The 25,754-nt window shown below is 36.7% G+C and overlaps 1 protein-coding gene across 13 annotated transcripts in view; it reads left to right on the forward strand.

Annotated features, from left to right (window-relative positions):
- LOC120515930 (plectin-like) overlaps positions 1-25,754 on the forward strand; it is a 618,214-nt gene that overhangs the window by 518,083 nt on the left and 74,377 nt on the right. For 9 of the 13 annotated variants that reach the window (XM_039737314.1, XM_039737315.1, XM_039737318.1 and 6 more), the window contains exons 3-7: positions 687-701; positions 6,861-6,950; positions 14,407-14,484; positions 16,902-16,994; positions 23,741-23,907. In XM_039737314.1, coding sequence (XP_039593248.1) covers positions 687-701; positions 6,861-6,950; positions 14,407-14,484; positions 16,902-16,994; positions 23,741-23,907 — 443 coding nt within the window. The remainder of the gene's footprint in view (positions 1-686; positions 702-6,860; positions 6,951-14,406; positions 14,485-16,901; positions 16,995-23,740; positions 23,908-25,754) is intronic. The other 4 variants (XM_039737308.1, XM_039737317.1, XM_039737312.1 and 1 more) reach the window with 1 other exon arrangement.

Raw genomic sequence — 25,754 nt, forward strand, 5'->3', positions numbered from 1 at the left:
AACCCAAAAATCTTCTGGCAGTCTGAAACATCAGCAAGTCACAGCACCTAAATCAAGATGGTAGACCTAAATAAGTTGAAATATCCCCAGGAAAAGCGCCAATCCAAGTAAGATCATTTGCTAAGAGATTCAGAGAGTGCTGGCAAAACGCAGTCTCGAATGGGGCTTTTAGTGAGACAAAGGAGACCCCTTGTGGTCAGAAATTTAATTGTACAGATGAAGGTAGAAATGCTGTTGGAGATTTGTATAAAGATATATTATAACATGTTGTGTTGTGCAGTTGGTAACTAAATATATGGTCATGTTTTTGGTCATTGATTTTTGTATAAACTAAAAATGTTTTTAAATGTTTCAAAACTAAGCATATTCCCTGATGAGATGGTAACAATTTATTTTATAATGAATTTTTCTTTGTAGTTTATTCCTGTGTGTGTCTTTATAGCAGGTATGCCAATAAGGTTTTAAATAGCATTATGTAAAATTGAACGTGTGTGATCCTGTTGCCACCATTTATTTAGTTCCCAGGTCTACAATCTAATATTTCTCTCTGCCTTTTCCTCTTCTTTGTTCCTGTCTCTCTTTCACCAATGTGTTTATCCATATACATGTAATCATTTTCTCATTGCCTTTTTCTCTCTTCTCCATTTTCAATGGTCTTTGTCTGTTTCCCACCCCTGTTCCATCAGCACTGGAGAGCAGAGGTACAGTATGTTTTGGCCTTGAATGTGCTTTAATACGGTGGCCTGAACGTGTTGTGCTCTTTTTATTTCCCTGCATGCCCATTTTGTTTTCAGGAATTTTATGAAAGGCACCTCATACTCTTTTTATAACCCTTTGCCCTGACATTTATTTCATTGACACTGTGTATTGACAATTACAGAATTAAGTTAATTACGTATTATGTGCATTGATTTAATACCTACTAAACTGATAATACCATGAATATGTTATGGCCCAAGCACATGCTGTTTTGTTTTTTTTTTTTATTTATTTATCTATTTCAAGTTGTTTCTTTAATTAAGTAGTACATAGATGACGTGGAGTAGAGGTGCCTTTTAAGTTTTACTGCTCAGCTAAAACAACAGAGACTGATGGACATGATGCAGTTCCTGTTTCTAGATTTAATTTCATGCTCTTAGAATTTGTATTTTCCAATTGATGCCATCCGATGCCATGCAGCCAATGTGACTTTTGTAAGTCAGCTATTATGAATTCTACACATTAAGGCCATGTCTTTATGTGTTTTGAAATAATGTTTTTCTTCTCCTTTAATGTTCCACCTGATATTCAGTCCAGTCACATCAGCAACATGTGTGTTGCTTCACGGGTCCAGCACTATGGGTTTGAATTCCACACCCAGTCATTGTCTGTGTGGAGTCTGGCGCCTTCCTTGGGTGCCTGTGTGGGTTTTCTCTGGGTACCTTGGCCCCTCTCGAGGTGTTTTTAGGTTTGAGTGATTGGCATCAATTGATCCTGTGTGTATTGTATGCGCAAGAATACCTGGTGATGGACGAGTGCCACTTTCCTATATCTTGCCTTGCACCCCTGTACTGACAGAATTGGGTATGCCCCCCTGCATTACTGAATTGGCTTAAGCAAGTTTGGAAATATACTGTATGTGTTTTGTAATTGTGTGATACAGTAAGGCCCTGTGGCTGCTAGCTCACAGCTCTATGGTTCAGAATCTCAGTAGGTATTATTACTTTGTTTAGAAGGAATAAAGCAAAGAACAGCATCCATGACTAAATAACGTAGAACGGAAGGCAACAAGTAAATGAAATACTTAAATAAAACTATTACATTAAAGTAAACAATTGTATTGATCTGAGAGTAACTATTGAAATAAAATTAACAGTGTTCATTAAGCTAAATGACTATAGTGACCCGCACTGGACTGGCATTCCATCATGTGCTCACTCCTTTAATCCAAGTAGTGAGTTTATTGACTGGAATGTTCAGTTACGAAAATATTTCATCTGATAAGCCAATAAAACAGCAGCAACCCCCTTAATGTGGACGTGGAGTCAATTTCTTTAAAAACATTCAGTATTTTGTTACCCACAGCTTATATATTTCTGGCAAGGAATATTGTTGGAGCTTGTTAATCTTCTCCAGGTTCAGAAACGTTTACCATGAAGTAGTCAGAACAATGTACTTTATCAGCAATGCTTGATCAGAATAGCTGTGTGCAGTAAACACCTCTGATCAAGGTGCTCTCTATTGAGAGGTAAGTCAGGTTCTGATCAGTTTGATTTGATAGCATTTATAAATGCCCTACAGACTGTCAGAGCTTCACTGTTTTGTGTTTGTTCCAGTGCTTTAACAGCTTAAGAGCACAAAACAGATTTGTACCCATTGTCTTCAGTGCCAAAAGGGCATAATGCATTATTTCTGTTAAAAAACTATTTGTTCCTTAGGTACCAGCAAAATGTGATAGACAGACACAGGTGCACGGTATTATATCTTGATTATCATTCTGTAATGTGTCATAAGGCGCACCTGCCTGTTTGTTTTTAAAACTTTATAATAAAAGAAGATGTTTCTAATTAAAAACTCAAAAAGAAAAATCCTTAGTACTATCCACATTGAAATCAGGAGACATCTTTATGAAATTAACTAGAAATCTCACAGTTTAAATTGTTACATAAGGATGTAAGTGGTCCAGTTAAGCATACAATTCCATTAAAAATTAAAAAAATAATTTTACTAATTAGTGGTCTTTGAGAGAAGAACAAGAACCAAACTTACTGAAGCCTTTCCATTTGAAGCGTAACAGTGGGGCTTAGCCTGAGAATCCTGACAAAAGATACATTTGCCACAATTTTAGACAGGTAAGATGTTTTCACCCTTATAATAATTGAAAGAAGTGAAATAAAAACTACTGTTAGTAGTTGAAAAATGAACAACCCTATCTAATCCTAGAACTTCTGGCCCTCCACACTTCCTAAGTTTTAACTCCTGTTAGCTGCTCCCTTAAAATCAGATTGGATAGGCAGAAGATATGTCTGAATTTCACTTTATGTGAGTATGAACAGGCACTGTTTCTTGTCCAGCAGGGCCTTCGCGAAAAACTTTAAGTACTTTTGTTATGTCTGAGCCTGAAACGGTGTGGAGCCCTGTCCAGATATTGCTCCTGATGCCTGCTGGGATAGGCTCCAGCTTCCTTGCAGCCCCGGATGTGTGGATGTCTGCACCCAGACTCCATTGGAGATGCCAGATTCTGTTGAAACAGTTAACAAGTTTTCCAATTATGTTCTATAACTTGGTTTGTCTCTTGCATTAATCTACACAAGTGTTATTTTTTGCATGTTTTGCTATTTTTTTGCTTGCTGTTTCAGTTTACAACTGATGCGTTACTTAGATTAGAATGGTCAGATGTTTATTTAATCATCTATATTTATCACTTATCTTAAGTAAATCTGTGTTCTACTACTCGGATGTTATACTCTTATCATTTATGCTAAAGATAGGCACATTTCTCCCTACAATTATGTTTTTTTTTTATTTTATTTGAAGAAAATAGCATTTCATGCAATCAAGTCAAACTTGTGCAATAAATTACTTCATAGTCAAAGCAGAAAAAAATAAAAAATAAAAATCAGAATATTAACAAAATGAAAGCAGGAATAAAATGAGACAAAACCAAATATTTATGTTTTTTTCTACAATTTATAATGGACTTAAGTGTTTTTGAAATTTCCTGTTTCACTGCCATACCTGTTATTTGCAAAAACAATTCCCAAAGATAGGTGTTGCTTTTTTAACAGCTGCATATTTAGGTCATTACAATCTTTGTTAAAGTAACATGTTTTTCAGAAGCACATGTTGTAATTCACTATTTTTAGAGGGACCAAAAACATTTTTAAATTATTTGTCTTCTTGACATATTTATTCACATTATAATGGCCTCTAACAACTCAACACATCTTTCCAGGACAGAGGAAACAAGTCTGGAACAAGCCTGCTTTTAGTTAATGCACTCCTGCTTCATGAGCTCTCAGGACAAGATGATTGGGAAATCCTCTTAAAACGAGCAGAGTGTGAATCCATGGACATCCTCCACTTCAACAAATTTTTCCGACCAACACTACTTCTGATCAAAATGCTCACAAGATACACATAGTTTAATATACTTGCTGCCTTAAACATGTCCAGTTTTTTTATTTAAAAGTTCTGGAAAGTAGGGATTAAATTTACTTCTTTGTTTATAAAAACTATGTTAAAATATTTTTGTTCAACTGCTCTACCTTGTGTATCTTCATAGTTTTTTTATTTTTAATTAACTTTTACTATTTTTTATTACAGTAGTACAAAAAGACTTCTATTCTCTCTCTGAGAACTTTAATTTTAATTTTCTTTTCAGCTAGTGTCATTCAAATGTTATTTATCCCTATATGTAATTTCCTGTATTCCTTTTGGTTTATATTTGTTCTGTTTTTGATAATTGATGTTAGTTGATTTTTTTAGACTACCATTTTATTCATAATATATGTATAGAAATATATGTACAGTACATAGCATTCGAAGTCTGAATCACAATCTGATTGTATGGGTGGTTACCTCTCATGTAACGTGTGTGGTTGGTCTGCAAGTCGGCAAACATCCGCCACAGGTGCCCTCTCAGTTGAGAGAAGCAGATCATAGAATGTTACATAGTTAACTGTCAAATAATGCAAAGAGTACGCAACATGTGTCTCGCCCTTATTTTGGGCTCATCAGGCCTACACACTCTACTGCACCTCTCACCGGGGATCGAACCTTGGACGTCAACGTTAGAGGCAAAGGCTCTTTACGTTGCGCCACAGCGTGTGGCTTGTTTACTTGACAGCCTGGAGATCGGGGTAATTACAAACATAGCATTCAAAGTCTGAATCACAATCTTATTGTATGGGTGATTACCTGCCAGGTAACACGTGTGGTTGGTCTGCAAGTCGGCTATATATATGTATGTATATATATATATATATATATATATATATATATATATATATATATATATATATATATATATATATAGTGAGGAACCCGCCCAGTCACAGACAGACAGACACCATATGTCCCAAATACACACGCTTTTATTAACTCTTTCAGGGCTGATGTCGACTTTTATCAAAAGGAGGAGTTGATGATGGTAATCAACTGTAAACTATGACAAAACCATCTGTTATGTTGGACTCTCATTACTAGAAGGAAAGTTAGATTCATTGGTTTGACCGAGATTCCATGCGCTCACGTGAGTAGCAAGGCGCACACAACGGCAAAAATGGCACTGACATCTGGCGAGAGATCAAAGCGAATATGAAAAGCAAAATACTCCATGGATGATGTCTTGTCTATTATTTCTGAACTGGACTATGACTAGTCAGACTCAGATTTTGATATAAGTGATTGACTGCAACCGTGACTGCCACTGCTGCTGTCCCAGCCACACAAAGACAGCCTGGCAGCAAGCCTGCCACACATTCTTAGCGAACTGGCAGCCACAGCATGCAGCAACAGACGTTTATGTTGATTTCAGTGTGAAACCATCGTTTTTTTAGAAAAAATATTCAGCCCTCAAAGAGTTAAGCACAACACTACACAGTGCCACAACCGGCCAACTCAGTCTCTTTCTGTCTTTCTCTCTCTCTCTCTCTCTCTCTCTAACTCTTCAGCCACCTTCTCCTCCTCAGGTTCCTGTCTTCTGCCTCCCGACTCTAGCCCCGAGTGGAGTGCGGTGGCCTCCTTTATACAGCACCCAGAAGTGCTCCAGGTGCTTCTTGATTAGCATCTGGCAGCACGTCCGGGTGTGGTGGAAGTGCAGCATGCCAATTCAGCTCCTCTTTTGACAACACTTCCTGTTGTGGCGTAAGTGCTGTCGACCACCGTTCTGGAGCTGTCCAGGTGCCCCCTGGCGGTGGGCAGGCGTCCCGGCTCCGTAGCCCCCATGCAACCCAGGAAGGCTGCCCTCTCACATTCCGGGGAAAAAACTGTCCCTCTCTCGGTCCTTCCTGTCTCCCAGCGTCCCGGTGGGGCAATGTCCCCAGACATCTGTCACAATATATATATATAATATTTGTATTGTATTTTGTTGTGTTTGAAAAATATGTGTTAGAAGAATATCAGACTTTCAATGGAGGTAATTGAGCTTTATTTCTTTATTTTAGTTTAAGAACAAATATCCTAAATGTTCTTTGTGGGATCTGTGATACAGTCCCTGCATTTTACTTGACCCTTTTCCATCTTTACTTGCTGATCATGGCAGTGTGCAGACTAAGGGCTTCCATTTCTGCTCCTATGGTCCCTACATTTCTGACAGTGTGCTGGAGGGGGGTTCTTTGTACAGCCTGGGGCACTGAATTCTTTAGTGATTGACCTACACCTTGTCCGATTTTTTCAAAGTTGTTTGTTCTTGTCATCTGCAGCTAAAAAAATAAATGTGTTGGAGGGCTTCCAGCTATGCATTCTGCCATAGCTACATCTCAGCTTTTTATGCTGAAATGTAGGATTTTGAAATTTTGATAATTAATTTGTCGTTAGCCAAGATAATGAGTCTTTATTAAATCATTGTGCCTCTCTAATAAAGTAATTGTTGAAATTCCCCAATAATGTAAAAGGTGTGTGATTCAGTAAATTTCACACCCATTTAAGATGATTCAGGATGTTTATGTTATTCTTTTTCATTGTTGGAATATTGAGATTTGCTTTGCAGTACTGTATTTGGAAGCAGTGCTCACTTTGGATGGTGGTATACATATATATATATAACTGAATATAAGTCGATTTGATTTTCATGTTTTTTTGCAAAACTCTGTAATATAATGTATATTTATTTACCTTAACCATTTTATAATAAGCCATTTTTTCTCCTTTATTCTTAGGCTCAGCGTCATGTTAACGACCTGTACGAAGACCTTCGAGATGGACACAACCTAATCTCATTACTGGAGGTTCTCTCCGGGGAGACCCTGGTAAGAAGTCTTGTGGCTTTTGATCTATTCTAAGCTACTGCATCATTCCCCTTGAAATTCCTCAGTCATCCTTCCCTGGCTTCTCTCCAGCACTGCCCTTAATTGCTGCCCCCAGACGTTTCCAGGCTTCCCTGAATCTTTGCCAGGAACGCATACGGATTCTCATGCTTTGGCCGCCAAGCATGTGTAATTATGAAACCTTCAGTTATCTTTTTTTTAAAAAAAAAAGGATATATTTTTTGGAACATATTGTAATGTCTTACTCATTTACGTTATAGTTAATTGGTACCTCTGAACTGACCAGGTGTAAGCATGAGTTTAACCTGCGGTGGGCTGCCTGCCCTGTTCTGTAGCAGAGCTGCCCTTGTAGACTTTGACTCTCTGTGACCCTTGAATGGAAAAGCAGGCTCAGAAAAAGGATGGATGGATGTTCAAATGGATACAACTACAAGTGATAGCAGAAATGTAGGAGTAGCTAACTATTGATCTGAGTAAGCTTTATATGTGCATTTTGGTTTTAAATTCCTTTCATATTTTATAATTTATTATTAACTGAACACAAGAAATATTTAAAAACAGAAGAGTAATAATAGAGGTCTTTGTTTTTCAAAGGCCTTCCACTCTAATAGTATAAGCCAAATAATCTCTACAGAATCAGTAGCCTTTGTTATCTGTTTCTTATAGAGCCATTTTAATAAGGGAGTATAAGATGTGTTTCCAAGTAAATACATACTTCCTAGTCTAGACATGCAAAAATAAACAAGTAATACACTTACTCAAAAGCACTCCTGAAATCTAAAGAAAAGCTATTGAACAAGCATCATAACAAGACATAACATTCTCAAAACAGCTTTATCCAGTTGAGCAGCACAGATAATCAGAGCCTTCACCAGCAGAAGTGCTTGCAAGACTAGGTGTCTGTCCATCGCAGGTCCCATCCATCTAGGGCCAGTTTGGAGTTAGCAGATCACCTAACCTGTATAAATTTAGAAATGTGGGAGGAACGCCATCATACCCAGTGGAGAACTCATGGAGACACAGAGAGAGTGTGCAAGCTCTAAATTGACTCAGAGTGCCATATGCATGAGGCAGCAGCACCACCATGCCACCATCCATTAGCCAAACATCTTTTAGTAAAGATTATTGGTTAGCACTTCTGTCTCACAGTTCCAGAGTTCATAGTTCTATTCCAGCCCTGGATACTGCCTTTGTGGAGTTTACATGTTTTTCTCCTTACTGTGTTTGTTTTCTGTGTTTATTGCTCTTTCCTCTCACATCCCAAAGACTGGATAGGCCCATTAGTGACACTAAAGTGGCTTAGTATAAATAAATGTGGGAGTGTGTTAGTATTTTCTGCTGTCCGATCCATATCTTGTGCTCAGTACGTTCAGGTGATGTTCCATTTCAACCATGACCCTGTATTGGAATAAGCAAGTCCTGGAATTAAATGAATGTTAGCTGTAGATCTTCTAATGTAAAACAAAGAAAGCTAATTTAGCTGTAAAACTGTAAACAAGCTTCATGTTATTTGAATAAGTAAGATAAAGCAATGTAAAGGTAATTCTTTTAATGCTGGTGCTATCATTTACATATGTAAATATTGGGGATTTTGACAATGCCAGCCTTGTGTTTGTTCATTGGGTTAATAACACCCTGTAACTTTGCATTACTAGACACAAACAGTACCTCATCTTGTTTGTCTTTTGTCCCTGGAATTTTATATTTTGTCCTTCAAAATACCATATCTAATGTCTGTTTTAACTTTCTGTTGCTGACTGTGGTTCTTCAACAAAGTGAGACTTAATGAGGAAATTAGAAAAAGACAGAGCAGAGCAGCTGGAGATAAAGGAGGGCTAACAGTCGAAAAATTTAGAACTGAAAAGACAATTATAGCAAATTGCCAAGCCGTTGATCTTCAAAGAAAAAGGAAGGAGAATGATATGAAATAAGACCAAGCGATTTGGAATTTATTTAAACAGAACTGAATGGTCTAACATGGAAAATGTTCTTCTGCCGAAGCGATTAGACTTGGTACAAAGGCCTTGCAGTGTGTTGTTTATACTGTTACTTTTACCCAAAATGACCTGCAAATCAAAAGTGAACTGAACAGTTATTTCTGGATTTGTGTAATCAGGGCATAGTTAGTAGGGATGATTTGCTCATGGATACACAGACATTCAGTATTAGGCATAAAGCTTTATGTTTTACTGCCCTGCCAGTTTACTCAAGTTAGGTATCCATACGCAAATAGAATGCATCCTTTATTCCACCCGAAAATTACATTTTTTAAACGTTACTTATCCCATGGAATTTATAGTGGTGGCTGAGAAAAAAATGTCATTACAAAGATTTTAATAGACACATACCCAATAGTGGGCAGTGCTGGACAACAGCAAACAATGTGAAAAACATCGATGGGAAAAAGAATTTTCACGTAACTATTGTCTCATAATCCACATGCTTTTAAGTTGAAGGTCTCCCTCTCCAACTCATTCAATGGTCAAAAAATCCTGTCTTCAATTCAAAAGTACAGAATTATCAGAATATACCTTTGCTGTTTATGTTGGGCGATGAGTTTTCCAGAAGTAAGTATTAGTAATATTTTAGCTAGCAAAAAAATGCATGCAGTTTGCAAATTTTGAGCATAGAAAGGATAACGGACATGTTGATTATGCAACACAAGTTACAAGTTTTTCCTTAGACATTATTCACATTGTCTGCTGGTGTCCACCGTTGGTCACTATTGGGTCCCATTATGTTACAATCTTTGTTATGCACTTTCACAATGAAAACATGACATAAAATGTCATTATTTCTAATGTTGTAAGTTAGGTCATCAAAATGAGCAGGTTTTCCCAAAACGTCTTGATCCTGTTCTGCATTCATTGCTACTAGCCTAGACTCCCATACAAGAGAAAACAAAGGGGATAAAAGAAATGTTTTTCTTGGCCGTACTACAATGTTCATGAGACAAGTAGTTTATAAAAAAGTATCCTTTTTAGGTGGTGTATTCCTTTACTTACAGTGGCATAGTTTCAGATAATGTTCTATACTAGAATTTCTAGTTATTGATGTTTTATATCATCTTCTCTAAATTTTGCTTTATATAATGTAGATAATGTAAAATACTGTGTAACATAGAGCCAGGAAGGCATTCAGGCATTAAATCCTGGCTACATCCTAAGTAACATTTAATATTAGAACATCAACTCAGATTTGTTTTATTGTGTATTTTGTTCTTTATTATATGTATTTTAAAATACTGATTATATTTTAAAATTTACTTATTTTAATAATGAATTAATGTACATTTATAATATTTTTGATTAGTTCTTGCTTTGCACCCAGGCACCAGCTCCCAGCATCCATGAATTGAGATAATCAAGAAAAGTGATGGCAATAATACTTTAATACCTAGGGTGTATAATTATTTATTTATATAATTATTTTATTTAATATTTCAAAATAGTTATAGATATATATTTTTTAATCCTTGCCATGCAGGCCTCATCTTTCTTGTGGTGTTCAAACACAGTCCCACAATTGAGTTTGTCCAAGCGAGAGGAGCGATCAAGTCAGCTCAAAGGGATTATCAGGGTACTGTTAGAAGTACTGCCGTGGGATCTTTAATGGCCACAGGGTGTCAGGACCTCGGTTTGATGACTCATTCATCAGACAGCATGTAGCTGAGCACAATGTCCTTTATGTCTTTTGTCACTACTTCAGCTCTAAAATCCCTGATCTTGATGGAGGGGCTCCAATCACCACAGCAAACCAACAGAAATATTTGAGTAACTTTAAGAATTTTTGGTTGTAATATGATTATAATGCTAGACGTTGTAACAGTATCATGGAAAACCAAAACATGCTGCATGCACTTAAGTGTCAATGCTTGTTGAGAAGCTATACGTTATTATATAACTATATTTTAGATATTATTTACAAAATACTTTATGCTTGTGAAGAGTTCACTCGCTTATAGTACACCAGCCCTAGGAACATGTGACGAAAATACACTGCACACATTTTAGATTTTACTTGCTATGGGTGAATTACTTCTTTTAAATAATAACCAGCTGGTCCTGGGGACAGACATGTATGAATTCTTTTCTGATAGTTTTTAACTATAATTAGAGACTTTTGTTGTTTCTGCTGCTGATGCGTGCTGACTTGTACTGGTCCTAACGGACACCTCTGAAGAAGTTAACACATTAACCTTACTTTGCTTTGTGTGCTCTGTTTGTCTCCTGATTTATCCTTTTTTACCTTCTGTTTGCTGACCTCTGCCCTGACCTTTGCCCTTCTGCCTTTGCCTCCTTTTTTTGCACTGCTCATGCTGGGGGTAGCCAAGGGAACGGGACGTTATCAGGAACTTGCGGTTGGTGAGTGGGTCTGCATTTGGGCACGTCCTTGCCTTGGCATGGTTCACTTAACTGGTTAGGCTACTGGTGATGTCACTTTCTGTATTCAGTTTTTCTTTTTTTAATTGAAAATCTAAGATGATAAACCTTTGATCAAAAGAAAGGGTGATACTCCATTCTACAGTTTCAGCATTGCTCTTCATAGCTTAAAATTGTTAATTTTTTCCACGCATGGTAGCTTAAATGACCCGTGAAAAAGAAATTTCCTCAAACTTTAGTCAATATGCACACATACCAATGCTTTATTGAAAAGAGGCACACACTTGCATGGGATATATGTATATGTAAACCACTCAAATATGAATATATTAGTGAATATTTAAAGTACATAAATGTTCTCTGTATATACTGTATAATACATATGCACACAGTCACTCATACATACAGTATACCAGACCACTCACTCATTTTTTTATCTACATATTTTGCCTAATTATGGCATTTGTAACTGCTAAGTCATCAGACATTACTATCCAAAGCAGACGTCTATAGCACCTTCTTGGGGAATTCCAGGGTGCTTTAAAACCATCTCAGTGATATAATCCCTGTAGTATGTAGTGAGTCAGCCACTGTGCATACAATAATATACATACACTTTTATGCAGGTATTTGTGCAGATACTCATACAGTATGTACACACAATAGCAAACAGTGTGTTTCATAATACATCTTAATATATGAATAAGGATAAAAAGGTAAAAGCTAACTCAATGCAAAAAAGGATTTATATATGATGTGACACAGGAAGACTGAACAGCAGAAACATTGTAATTGTATCTTTCTTTTTATGTGTTAACATTGAATGACTTATTTTTTTACTCTTAAAGATGCATGCTGATTAAGTATTCTAAAATACCTATATATTGATATCACTTATACAGTATATTGAACTATACATAGATGTAATATTCATACACACACAACACATACAGTTCATACAGTGTATGTATGTACTGTATGTTTGTGTATATATATACTGTATATATAAATATATACACACACACTTACATATATACAAAAACAATGTGATATACATACACACATTATATATATATATATATATATAATTAAATGTGCTGCGACCATCACCTGGAAAAGCAGATGAGATGGGATATATATTTATTGTTTATACATTAAATATCATACAACATAAAAAGCAAGTTAAGAAAATATAATGAATTGAAAAATATATGCACAAATAGCTGATATATGCCAATATATTTGTAATCATTACACAACTGCATGAATGCTTTGTGTATGGTTTATGTTTTACAATATGTAAATTCATACCTGTTTAGGATACATAGAATAACAAAAAATGTATTTCTAAAGTATTTATCTGGAGACATTAGTTTATTTTGTTTTGATGTTAATGTTAACAAAAAGAAATAACATTGATGGATGTTTTAAGTTAAATATCAAGAGAATGCTGAGGTTTTGAATGATTCTCCTTCTCTCGTCCTTTCCACTGTCCACTTACCGACAGTTCATAAAGTTACTCTGCTGGGCATCTTGCTTGTGACATCATTTGCAGCCAACCAGTCTTCTTAAATGCTTACTAATTCCTCAGCTGACCTTGTGATTGGCTGGGCTGTAACCTCTGTAATAGCTGCATGCTAATGTAATTTGATGATGTAGTGCAACTCCTGTCTGTTGCCTGACTGTTGTTGTTTATGGTTTACAGTGTTTAAAGGGGGATGTAAGTGATTTTATTTTATTTACTCTCAACAACTGATGAAAGTTCTGTACAAGGAAGGATTGGTCAACTAAAATAATGTTCCCCAGGCATACAGTATGTGAAAATCTGGAATCCTCTTAAAGTACTTTTAAAGCTTTAGAGCTTATCACAAGATTAGCAATTAATTTTGCCTTTATGAATCGACTTGTTGAAGGGCATATACTCAATGTCTTCCCAGCTTAAATGATATAATGCATATCTTAAAACAAGCGAAAAAGGTTTATGTACAATGGTAGTGATCTAAACTCTATTTGGTGTTTGTTCTTCCATTTATCTAAAGGTTCATTAATATGTGAATTATATATAATAATATATGAGGCAATAATTCACATACTGTTCAAAAATGTTGTTACTATATTAGGTAGCACAAAAAGATAGAATACAGCCATGATTAAAGAGTTTAGAATTTTAAATTTGAGGGTGGATCTGCTCTTAATTCTGTAGTTTTCTAGCTAAGCTTCCATTATTTCTAATGTTGTAAGTTAGGTCATCAAAATGAGCAGGTTTTCCCAAAACGTCTTGATCCTGTTCTGCATTCATTGCTACTAGCCTAGACTCCCATACAAGAGAAAACAAAGGGGATAATAGAAATGATGAACTGAAACTAGAAATACAAGCCTGTAAGATCTGGTTCTGTATGAGCATTTATAGAACAAATCTTCATATGATTTCTAGTTAGTAGCAATGTCAGAATGGAAGTGTAATTATCAACATTAGTACACTTGGAGCTTCAGAAAAAATTTAAAATGAAGTGGCCTTTAATACTTTTCCTGCATATGGCCAAGGGAAGTCATTTTACATACCAATGTATGTGCCTTTAAAAATAACTAAACTTTTCCTGCAGTTCAGGAAGAATCAGATATTGAGCCACCGATCCAATGACAATAATAGTATCTATGTCTTTATTCTTCAATTAAGCAGTGTTGTTCTGTGCTTTCCTCTTCTAATTTATAGCACATTTAAATACAGAAAATGTATACACCATTTCATTTGTAATAAAGGTAATTTTAACCTTTAATAAAAATGTTTACATTGCAAAACTTGAAAATATAATAACCTTGAAGTGTGATTTCTGATTTTTGAAACCAAACCATAAATGAAAACTTCAAGATCAGATTGTTAACAATAATGTTTTGAAATTGAAACAATTTTTATGAGGGGAAAAGCACTTTGCATCTTGACTCTTGCCACTTGCTAAGCTATGGTACACCGGAAAATGTCTTTGCTGTTTGTTTTGAACAGAAACCACAACATAAAATTGATCTTTTCTTTTTTCTTTTTCTCTGCCTTTCTACAGCCCCGTGAAAAAGGCCGCATGCGATTTCACAAATTGCAGAATGTACAGATTGCACTGGACTTCCTCAAACACCGCCAGGTGAGACTTGCTTCCTGGGCTGATTAAACAAGATAAAATCAGTGAGGCATTGGGAGTGTTGAATAGCTAACTATTAAAGTATTTGGTGTAATTGGTAAACTAAACTGATGTCCATTAAAGATACTATAATATCTGTGAGATTTATGTACATTGACTTCACTAGACCAACTAGACGTTTATTCACATGATAATAAAGAACAAAAACTTTTCAGTACAAAAAAATAGCCTTGAATCTGGGCTGGAGTACATTCAGCCTACGTTACTCCAGTTTTATTAAAACTTTAGCTGGTTTTTATGTGTACGCACTATCCCCAACTTTAGAAATATGTGTAAATCATATGCAAATCATTTTAAGCTTGATGCTTTTGAGATTCACTACCATTACAGAGTGCCAAGTGTGTACCAGTTTCATTCAGATATTTAAACAACGCAAGATTCTCAGAAACTCAACAGTTGAATGTCAGCCATTTCTGTAAATGTAGATCCAGACTTCAGTGCTTTTAAGTGTACATAATATTTGTATTTAGTATCACTATGATTCTGACTTGTTAGGTTGCCACCTCTGGCCTATACTGTTTTCTAAGGGTGTACTCACGCTAGCAATTTGTTCCATGTCCTGAGCACGTTTGTCTGCCCGTAACCACCCAAGGTCTAGTTCGTTTGACTAGTGTGATCGTTCCATGCCAGCCATACCATACTGTACCATGCCGGCTTGAAAGAGGTGGGCCCAGACAAAGCTCAGTAGGATTTGGGAATGCTGTGATTGCCAAACGTACCCAAGCACACAGACATGACGTCAGTGATGCAATGTCATTTAATTCGATGCCCATTTGAGTTAAAAACAGGTTTTTATTCTCACCTTACAGATGAATGTGAATTGTAGCTGACAAGAACAGCTGCAAATTTCTCCCTTAATATCATTTGCTTTCATAAAAATCTTCTCGTACGTGCAGCACAATTAACAGCAAAATACTATGCTGCACACTCAATAAATCTGTAAGAGGGTAGAGTGTTATCCTGCCCTACACGACTCCCAAAAACAGCACAAAACAATCAATTTCAGTTTGACATGCATGCTGTCAGTCCGTGTTCGGATCTTGTTTTGGTGTTACATAAAAGTCGCGTGGTGATGACGAAAGTGTGTCTGCGTCTTGAATGTTAAAGCACAATGTGAGTGCAGGCCAGCAGGGTAGTAGGGAGGGGGGACAGTTGTGCTTGGGCACAGTACGGAAAACACCTGCCTAGTGTGAGTACACCCTTTGCTCAGTTCTTTTTACTTTCTGACTTCTCATCCTCTGATTCATTTTGATATTTTAGAATGACTATAAACGATACATAGATAGATAGATAGATAGATAGATAGATAGATAGATAGATAGATAGATAGATAGATAGATAGATAGATAGATAGATAGATACTTTATTAATCCCAAGGGGAAATTCACATTATGCATATCATTATCAATTACATCAATAAGATTGAATAAGAGATGGAAGGATGCTGCAGTGATTAGCAGTGGCCCTTTATTGCTTCAAAGCAATGATTTCAAATTTCAGTCCAGTTACTCTCTTTGGTCCTAAAATGAGTGTTATGACACGCTCATGTCCAAGGATTACTGTGAGGGAAATAATCAGGGGATGATTATGTAGGGCAAGAATCGAATTCAGACAGAAACTGATCAAAGCCAGATAAAAGGCAAACAAGGAGGCAACCTAAACACAAGGACAAGAATCAGAAGTCAAAGTCAAAAAGAAGATCAGAAGCAAAAATGATACATAACACCAGGGCCTACTTGGATTTGAAACATTTACCCATTGAAGAATAAAGTCTGATGTGAGCAAAACAGCATTTAGTGTCACATCCCGTGTTGTAATTGCCTCAACGTCAATCGTGATCACATGTTGCATTACATTGTGTCACGTAAAAAAGAAAACAGGAATAAAATGTGTCTATTTGCTTTGAAATTCTCAAAACAATCTTGTAAATGCTTTCTTCAAGGTAAAAAGCATAAAATAACCCAAAGTAAACATATTAAACAAGTTGTTATTGTATCAGAGTATTACAAGTGAGTAGGTTTTGTGATGGATTTTTAGGATGCCCAGATGGTTTTAAGCTCACCACAACTCAGAAACTGATAAAAGCAGACTTCAAAAAAGTAAATGATTAGGTTCAATTATTTTAAGTGCTTTTGTACTTGCAGTTTATTTATTATTTTCCCCAAATTATCTAATCTTGGTACTATTTATATAATTCAAATAACATGAGAATTTATATCCAGAAACGGAAAAGACCTTAAGTAAGAACTGTGATAATAATTTTGAAGATGCATATTGCATTAAGACTTGTGTTTTGTACTGTAATTTGTATTCTTTTTAAAGAATCTTATTATACCCAATGATGTTTGCTTGTTTTATAGGTCAAACTGGTGAATATTCGAAATGATGATATTGCAGATGGGAACCCTAAACTCACATTAGGGCTGATATGGACCATAATCCTTCATTTCCAGGTAGGAAGTCTGTGCATTTTTGGTGGACATTATCTTAGGCACACTAACTTAACCTGCCAAATCAACATCACACTTTACTGAATCTTCACTTTTAGGTCCCAATTTCCTCGTTAGTATCTTCTTAATGTTTCTTAACCTTTGCTGCTGAGATCATAAATTAGAGGAAGCGTATTTATAACAGGATAGATGGATTTTAGAAAATGTGCTGGATCAGCAGCCATTAAGGAAGAGGATTAGACATTCCCAAGCATCTGTCGTTACTAGTGAAGGCTGTTTCTTGTAGCTGACCCAATCAAGATAGGTTTGACTTTAAAAACAAGATTGCTTTAATCACTTGCAATTTTATTCATGTACGAATAGGGAACTGAAAAAGTTTTATGAAGATCTACAGTCTGCATGGCTGTTAAATTAAAAAAAAGAACCATTATTATATTTTTTGAGATATTATCCTGCAGATAAGGCTATAGGTAACAGTTCAAAATGTGGAAATACATTTTCTGTTAGGATACCTGTAAACCTAATAGACAGGGAAAAACAACAATAATCAGTAGGCTGCATTACTGTATTATACCCTTACTCACGGATTGCTGCGTGCCCAGAACCATGTTGGCCTAATAAGTCTCAGTGGAATCAATTAGAGTGACTTTTTTTCTGATCATCAGCATTTTAGCATGACTGGAATAAGCTGGACTTTTTTTTTTTTATCAGAGTCACGGCTACTTTAGTAACTCATTTTGTTAATTTGCCAAAAAAATCTTGCATATGCTTGTTTTATTTTGTTTTTGGGGGGGTCAGAAAATCAGATGGTGGTGTTTGGAAGACTAGAATCATGCCATTATGAAAACGTCTGTGTTTTCACTTTGCAAAACTGCTCTTTAGTGTAGTGAGTCACAGTCTCCTGGTCATCAGCCTTTAATTCTCTAAAAAAACAGAGACATGGGTGTGGCACTGCCATCTGGTGAGTGACTCACTAGTAGGGCTCTTCCTTAAAACATTTTTTTCCCCGGCAATTCTTTATTTCTTCCTAAAAAATATAAGAAAATAATCTTAACAGGAGCCAATAAAATGTACTCACATAAATCCTAGCTTTAGAAGAATTCTGAATGTTAGGGAACCTAACTTTAAATTATTTATTTTTGTTTGACTCATTTCATCACTAAGTAGGACAGGACATTGGCTACTTTTAATTTCACACTTGAGAATGGCAGCTCTGCACTTTGCAAAGTAAATGAGCTGCAAATTGCATATTTGGCATTTCACATACCTTGGATGCCGGACTATTAAAATGCACCTTGTGGTGTTTTTCATTCTAGTTTGATTCAGTGACATTGCACAGAAGTATGCAGAATCTCTTTGTAGCTGGGGGATAATAATAATAATAATAATAATAATAATAATAATAATAATAATAATTAATTACATTTGTCTAGTGCTTTTCTAACCTGCTCAAAGTACTTTGCAAAGACATTGGGACAGACACTTCAACATCACTGCAATAAAGCTTTGCTAAAAATAAGATATAAACACTGAATTTCAGGAGAAAATGACACCCCATGCAGCAAGATAATGTTATTTGCCAAGGCATCTTAGCTCTGATAGGTGTTCAAAGATTTGAAATATGTAAAAAATGCTGTTTTTTAGATCAAAATTACTTGAGATCAGACCTTGTTTTAAATACACTGAATATTAGAAAATAATCTTAAATTTTAGTACAATGAAAATTGAAGGCCAAGGAACAAAAGAATAACTCACTAATATAAGTGGAAAATTCTTAATACCAGTGAAGAATGATTGTCCTGTTACTTGAAGTTAGCTCATCTTGAAATGGGTACTCAAATATTTAATCTCGAGGCATACATCTTAAAACAGCAAAATTATTTTACAAAAATCGCAGGACTGCAAGTGAAATTGTATGTCACACCAATGTGTAACATCTGCCTGCATGTTTAGCGACATCAGCCATTATTGTGTCAGAATGAGCACCACATATTAGCTATTAGGTGATGAGGGAGTGAGAGGAATAGTTAGCCAATAAGGGACAAGGGATGATTATAGGGAATGACTCTTCTGTGTTTGGCGATTTAGCCAGGGCATCAGGAAACATCCTACTCTTTTAAAAAGATGACCAGGAATCTTATATTACTACAAGAACTTGGTTTTATGTTTCATCTGAAGGATGGTGCCAATTATTACTGCACAGCGTTCCCATCACTGCACTGGTACTTTGGGATCCAATGCCCATTTCTATATGGTCTTCCTTCTTTTCCATGTCTGAATGTTGGAGATTTTGTGTGTCTGAGGTAAACTGGCAAATGGAATGTGCCTGAGGTGAGTGAGTTTGGGCATGTGCATGAGTGTCCCTAGCAGTGGGTTGGCTACCTCTACAGAGTTGATTCCTGCCTTATGCCCGAACTTGCCAGTTTAAACTATGGCACACTACAGCTCTGAACTTTTGACAATATGTGGATAGACAGATTTAATTTATATTAATTTAATACATTTTAACTAAAGGGAAAATGGGTGCCAGTGACCATTTATAACTACCTACATTATGAAAGCATACAACATGTTACAAATGAGTGGCAGCCATTCAGTCCAACTGGCTTTTTTCGGTTAGCTAACTTATTTAGTCCAAGATATTTTAATAAGCTGTCTACTTCAACTGCATGTTACATGACAACTTTCCTACTTAAGATGACTTTGAAAGTGGCAGGATTTGTATACCCTGAACTATGAGGACTTCTAAATGCCTCTAAAGGAAGCACACCACCTATAGTATGTATTTGTCTTGCAGTCAGCTACATAATGAGCTAATATGACTGAAGTAGAGGTAAGGAAGCCCACATTCCTTACATTGAAATTCATATATACACTGTATATATATTTTTACTGTCATACTTATCCAAAGCAACTGAAACATTAAAATAAATCTCTACGAAGGCTCTGTCCTCTTTGGGAGCAGGGCCCAAAATGATCCCCAGTTTTTAGTCCCCCATTTCCTTAAATAGAAGAACGATCAGAAGGGTAGGGTTTCCAGGGGTAAAGCAGAAGTATCTTCCACTCCAGGGGAAAAGATGTACAGACATTTATCGACTGTTTCAAATTACCATCCTTCCCAATCTCTCCCACCTGAACAGAGCCAGTAAATCACACTAAGTGGCTTGCCTGTGTGACAGTTTTTATAAAAGGTTTACTGTAGGTGACACAATCATGTGGTGCATGATACTCTATGGCACAGTCTCCTTGTGAGTAAGGGAGGCAGGGCTTTATGTTTTTTGCCTTGATTTATATGAATTATCCTTATGTACAGTTCTATGTGATGGTTTATTCATTGTGGCACACTTATTTCTATATTTTTTAAGAAGGCCCTGGATGCTTAAAGGCTTCGATCAGGGCCGCATAGTGAATTATTGGTAGAGACCGAACTGTCCGTTTAACAATGTGCAGTTCTGACCTGTAGACATTAAGCTACACCAACTGTAATGTAATTAAAGCATCCGCAGTAAATTAACTTCTGGGAAGTTTTAATTACCTGAGCTCTGCATTTAAAAAATGGCATTTCCACAGACGGTTCTTAAACTCACTCAGCTGAGTTTGCAGCCAGCGTTAATGCCACAGCAGAGTCATGTTGGATGGATACACTGGGGTACTGTTGCCCTTTGAGTGAAACAAGCAACGTCATGCAAACAGTTGCATGAGCACCTTTCCCTATAAATAGTTTAACTAAATTCCAGTTTAGTAATCATCGGGGACCACCCAGGAGTCATCAGACCTGTGTTCCTTTTTAGGTAACACGAACCCAGGGCATGTGCAATTCAAGAAGTCCATAATATTCCCAACTTCTGCAGCTGGAAAGCAGGGATTAAAATTTGACTAGGAGTGGGGGGCGGAATGAATGACTGTGGCTGGATTAATGGACACCGTTGGCATGCAGGCTGTGACAGAGTCAAGATTCTGCATTGTACAGTTATGCTTGCACAGAGTAGTGACATATCTGGTGTTCTATCCGAGGTTTCTATATCTTCACTTTTCTTGTGTACATTTTGCCACATCCCTCATCCAAGTTCTCCTTTTTGCATTCTGTGGTCTGGCATTGTTTATTTCAAGTTCTGGCTGGTGAAGAGGGTCCTGATTGGGAAATAGTCTATACGTAACATATTGGTACCGGGTTTTCTTTTTTGCTACTTGCCTTCATAAATATTTATAAGCAAAGCATTTGCTCTCTAAACCAGTACAAAAACTTAATTAAGGGTTAAATTGCTTAGGTTGTGAAAGAAAACAGTAAATGATTTGGCCAAATAAAAGAAGAAGCTGAAGGGTGGAGCACTTTTGTGCCACAAGTGAGTCATCATATCCACAGAGGAACAGTTTTGCTTCTTTCATGAGGAACAAGGAAAAAAATGCATGCATGCACACACACAAGTTGGCACTTTCTTCTCAACCACTTGGCACACTTAAAAAAAAAAAAATCCAAAGCAGAAATTGAGGAGGGTTTTGCCACACCCGCAGTGAAGCTCAAGGCACATTCCTCCTTTGAGAAGCAGACTTTTGTTCAGTCCATTCAACAGCAAGACCCTTTGAGTCCTGCCAGGAGAAATTCCCCAAAACGATGGAAATTACTAGGACTGCCAGTCAGATTTCCAAAGGCAACAGTGCTACTTTTGTTTAAAATTAGATTTGGGCAGTTTTACAACCCGCTGCCTGTGGGCTGCTGGCTTCTGTCTGGGTCATTTTTCACGAGTCTGGATGTTGTTTACCTGCTAGAAGACCAAAAGCTTATGTTGTTCTGCTTGATGTTTCTGATCCAAAAGGCTGAAAGCTGTTCACGCATTTATTCTTAGCAATTGCTGTGCAATCATCAGGGGCAGTTTTTTTTTTATTTTCCCTTAATTAAGTTTCCGCTCGACTTCAACCCGAGACCTAACTCCTGACTTGGTATAAATATGTGTTGCTGCTAATTATCCATCACCCCTTTAATGCATGTCCGTAAAATGAGACAAAACATACTTACGGATACAATAGATCAGAACCAAAGCCCTTGGAATCCCCAGCGTGTCATAGTGTGCTGTTTCATATCATTTCCCTAAAATAACTTTGGATAATGTGTAGCACAGAACAAGACTGGGATACCTCCTTTGTGGTGTTCTTTGTTGGTTGTGTGGAGATGACATGTTGCAAATTTTTCCCATTATTTTATTTTTTAAAGGGATATTTAATTGCTCCTTAAGGACTGTATATATCTTGTGTGTGCATTCTGTGACATTTATCTCAATATTCTTATATCTTCTTAAGTAGCTCTTATAGCTAAATATTCTAGATAGTCATTCCAGAAAGGACTTGATCAAAAACATTTCCACAAATCTTTTCAATTTTTCTTGACAAGCGTTCCTCCTTGGGTCACTTTAGTTCCCAAATTCAACTCTGAAATGCATGTCTAATTATGTCGTACTATAAACTGCAGCCCACCTCATCTCCTATGGCTATTGTGTTTTCTGAAGTGGTAAAGTAAATGTTGAGTTAACTTAAATTGCAATTCTATATTCTTATGATTCATTTAAAAAGACTCTTTTGTTGTGTTTTATAACATAATTTACCATAATGTTCGATTGTAGAATTATTACAAATGTAAGGACTAACACACGAAAATACTTTCAGTGCAAGAGTGACATCTGATGGATATTGAATGTGCAGTCAGATGAGTGAGTGTTTTGCCGAGTATTACAGCATTGTTTGTCAATCTTGTTTACCCAGGCATGTGAAAATGTTATTTTTAGCTTCAACATCATTATTATTTATTATCTCATATTATAATTTATTTTCTCAAACCTACCTAATCCAAATTAGGGTTGTGGAAAGCCAGAGCCAATCTAGGCAGCAATGGGAATAAGACAGGAAACTGCCCGGAGCAAGTTGCCCATGCTTTACAGGGCCCACTCTTCTGCACAGCTGCAATCACATTAGGCTGAATGTCAATTCCAAACTGACCTAAACAGTGTGGTTTTTCATACTAGGTGTTCAGCTTATTCACTGCCCCTGACATTATTAATTAAAGAGTATGAACTAGTATGGTGTCAGACTACATTATCCTTCCATCTACTTGATATCCTCATTAACCCAGTGCATGCTTACTGGGAAGCGAAGCCTAGCCTGACAGAAGTGGCTATTAGGCAATGGATGGAACATTTAGCCTTACATGCACAAATATCTGCAAAATGTGTATCTGCAAAGAACAAAATAAGGAATATTCAATCAGTAAAAAAATGAAAACCAGAAAAAGACAGTGTTTTTACATTAGAATGAAGGTTACACAACCAAAGTGTCATATCTCTAATATTCTTTTTCGTTCTCAGTAGGAATAAACTTTGGAAAATGAATGGAATGTAGTGAACCACAATAACATGGAATACGGTACCAAGTAGAGTGGTAGAGCATAGTACTTTGGGAACGTTTAAAACTCAGCTTGCTGTCCTTTTCGAGAAATTTGGGATTTATGAGCTTGTTGAGCTAAATGGCCTGTTTTCATCAAAATTGTTTCAGTATTCTAATATTTGAATGGAAGAAATAAACATTATATTGTAGTGTACAGTGTATGGAGAATATGTAAACTCTAAACAAAAGGCATCCCATCCCTCAGCACTGCCAAAAATAAATATAATAGACTTAATTTAAATAAATGCAAACATCTGCAAACATGTTAAAACGTTGCAACTTGAACTTTGTGAACTTTTCATTTTTCTTTTCTATAGATTTCCGACATTCAAGTTTGTGGCCAGTCGGAAGATATGACAGCCAAAGAGAAACTACTGCTTTGGTCCCAGCGAATGGTGGAAGGCTACCAGGGTTTGAGATGTGACAACTTCACCAGCAGCTGGAGAGACGGCAAACTCTTCAACGCTGTCATCCACCGGCACAGGTATTTACTCTGAATATTTAGATATAAAAAATGCATATTTTATTCAAGATCATCTATATATAATTGTTTTAAAAATATTTGGGAGTAACCTGGCATTTTGTAGCTAATAAAAGTAAACATCTCCGATGTAGTTTTACATCATATATTTAAATAAGGCTCAAAAACAGTTTTTACAGCATCCATTTTATCTTGATCACCTGAAAGCATACAGTTCCTTTTGAGTATATATTTTATATCCATCCATCCATTATCCAACCCGCTATATCCTAACACAGGGTCACGGGGGTCTACTGGAGCCAATCTCAGCCAGCACAGGGCACAAGGCAGGAACAAACCCCGGGCAGGGCGCCAGCCCACTGCAGGACACACACACACACCAAGCACACACCAGGGACAATTTAGTATCGCCAATGCACCTAACCTGCATGTCTTTGGTCTGTGGGAGGAAACCAGAGCTCCCGGAGGAAACCCACGCAGACACGGGGAGAACATGCAAACTCCACACAGGATGGACCTGGTAAGAGAACCAAGGTCTCCTAACTGTGAGGCAGCAGCACTACCACTGTGCCACTGTGCTGCCCATGAGAAGATATTTCATTTGAAAATAAAGTTTTCTCAATATATAATACTTTTATGAGTGAGCCTGAGTGAATGAGACATTTTTATCCAATGACCTTAGAAAGCAGACCATTATCTCAAACTGCTGTTACATAAACAGTACACTCAAATTCAAAAAGCATCTTTCTGCACCTCCATCATATGAGGCAGCGATAAGATTTGAATTGTTGACCTTTAGAAGAGTTTGGTTGGATTCCTGACTAGGGTCCCTTAGGTTCATATATGCTCACACAGGACTTTGCTTACATTCTGCAATCCAAAGATGTACTTTTGCATGAAAACAGGCATGTGAGCATGGCCTCTGATGGACTAGTGGCCTCTGCACATGTGGAACATTCTTGAATATTAATTACACCTTTAAAATGGACATTCTTTTCTAATTCATTTATTTATTTTGGTTTGAACAAATCTTGGTAATTCCATAGGCAGGCGCATTCCTATGAGAGTGCATCTCTCAAAACTCTCATTTACTGTAGCATTTTATGTTAAAAATGCCCATGAGGAAGTGGAATATTTAGTATTGTATACACCAGGATTTCTTAAACTTTGTGTGGATGGTAGGTGAGATACTCTTGTAATTAATTGAAATGGGTCACGGATGATTTCCGAAGAGGACCATGGTAGGTCTCTGTGGGTTGATTAAGCAATCGACATTGCTTCAATAAGGGGCCTCGTTTATCTCATCCCCCGGTTTATCAGTCACAATTCTCCAAGGCCGAAAGTAACACTGATGATCATCCGAGCATTCAACAACGATTGGGTCTTGCAGACCCTAAAAATGGCAAGATTGAGTCGTGACAAAAATATAAAAAGTTTAACAAACACTTATATAGACCCTTACTCTGTTAGGACTGGAGTTAAAAACGATCATAATGATTAGTAATAAATATGGCAACATCTCCTCAAAATCAACTTAATTTCTGGTTCTGTTGCTTTCTGTGCACAGTTTGCACACTCTCTGCATGTCTTAGTGGTTTACTTTTAAAAGACTCCAGTTTATTTCCACATTGTCAAAACACACTGCTTGGGTAAACGGCAACTTATGATTGCCTGTTGTGAGTGTGTATGACTGGAATCGTACTGTTGTAGGACTGGCTATTCCTCCCCTCTGCTCTGAAGTATGTAAGTAAGTGTGGAATAGTGAGTGAATGTTTAAGATCTTTTCAGTTCTACTACTAGTAGTATAATTCTTTTTTGGTGTGGTAATTTTCATTTGGGTGTGTGTAACA

The sequence above is a fragment of the Polypterus senegalus genome, chromosome 15 (assembly GCF_016835505.1).
Source record: "Polypterus senegalus isolate Bchr_013 chromosome 15, ASM1683550v1, whole genome shotgun sequence".
Classification (NCBI taxonomy): Eukaryota; Metazoa; Chordata; class Cladistia; order Polypteriformes; family Polypteridae; genus Polypterus; species Polypterus senegalus.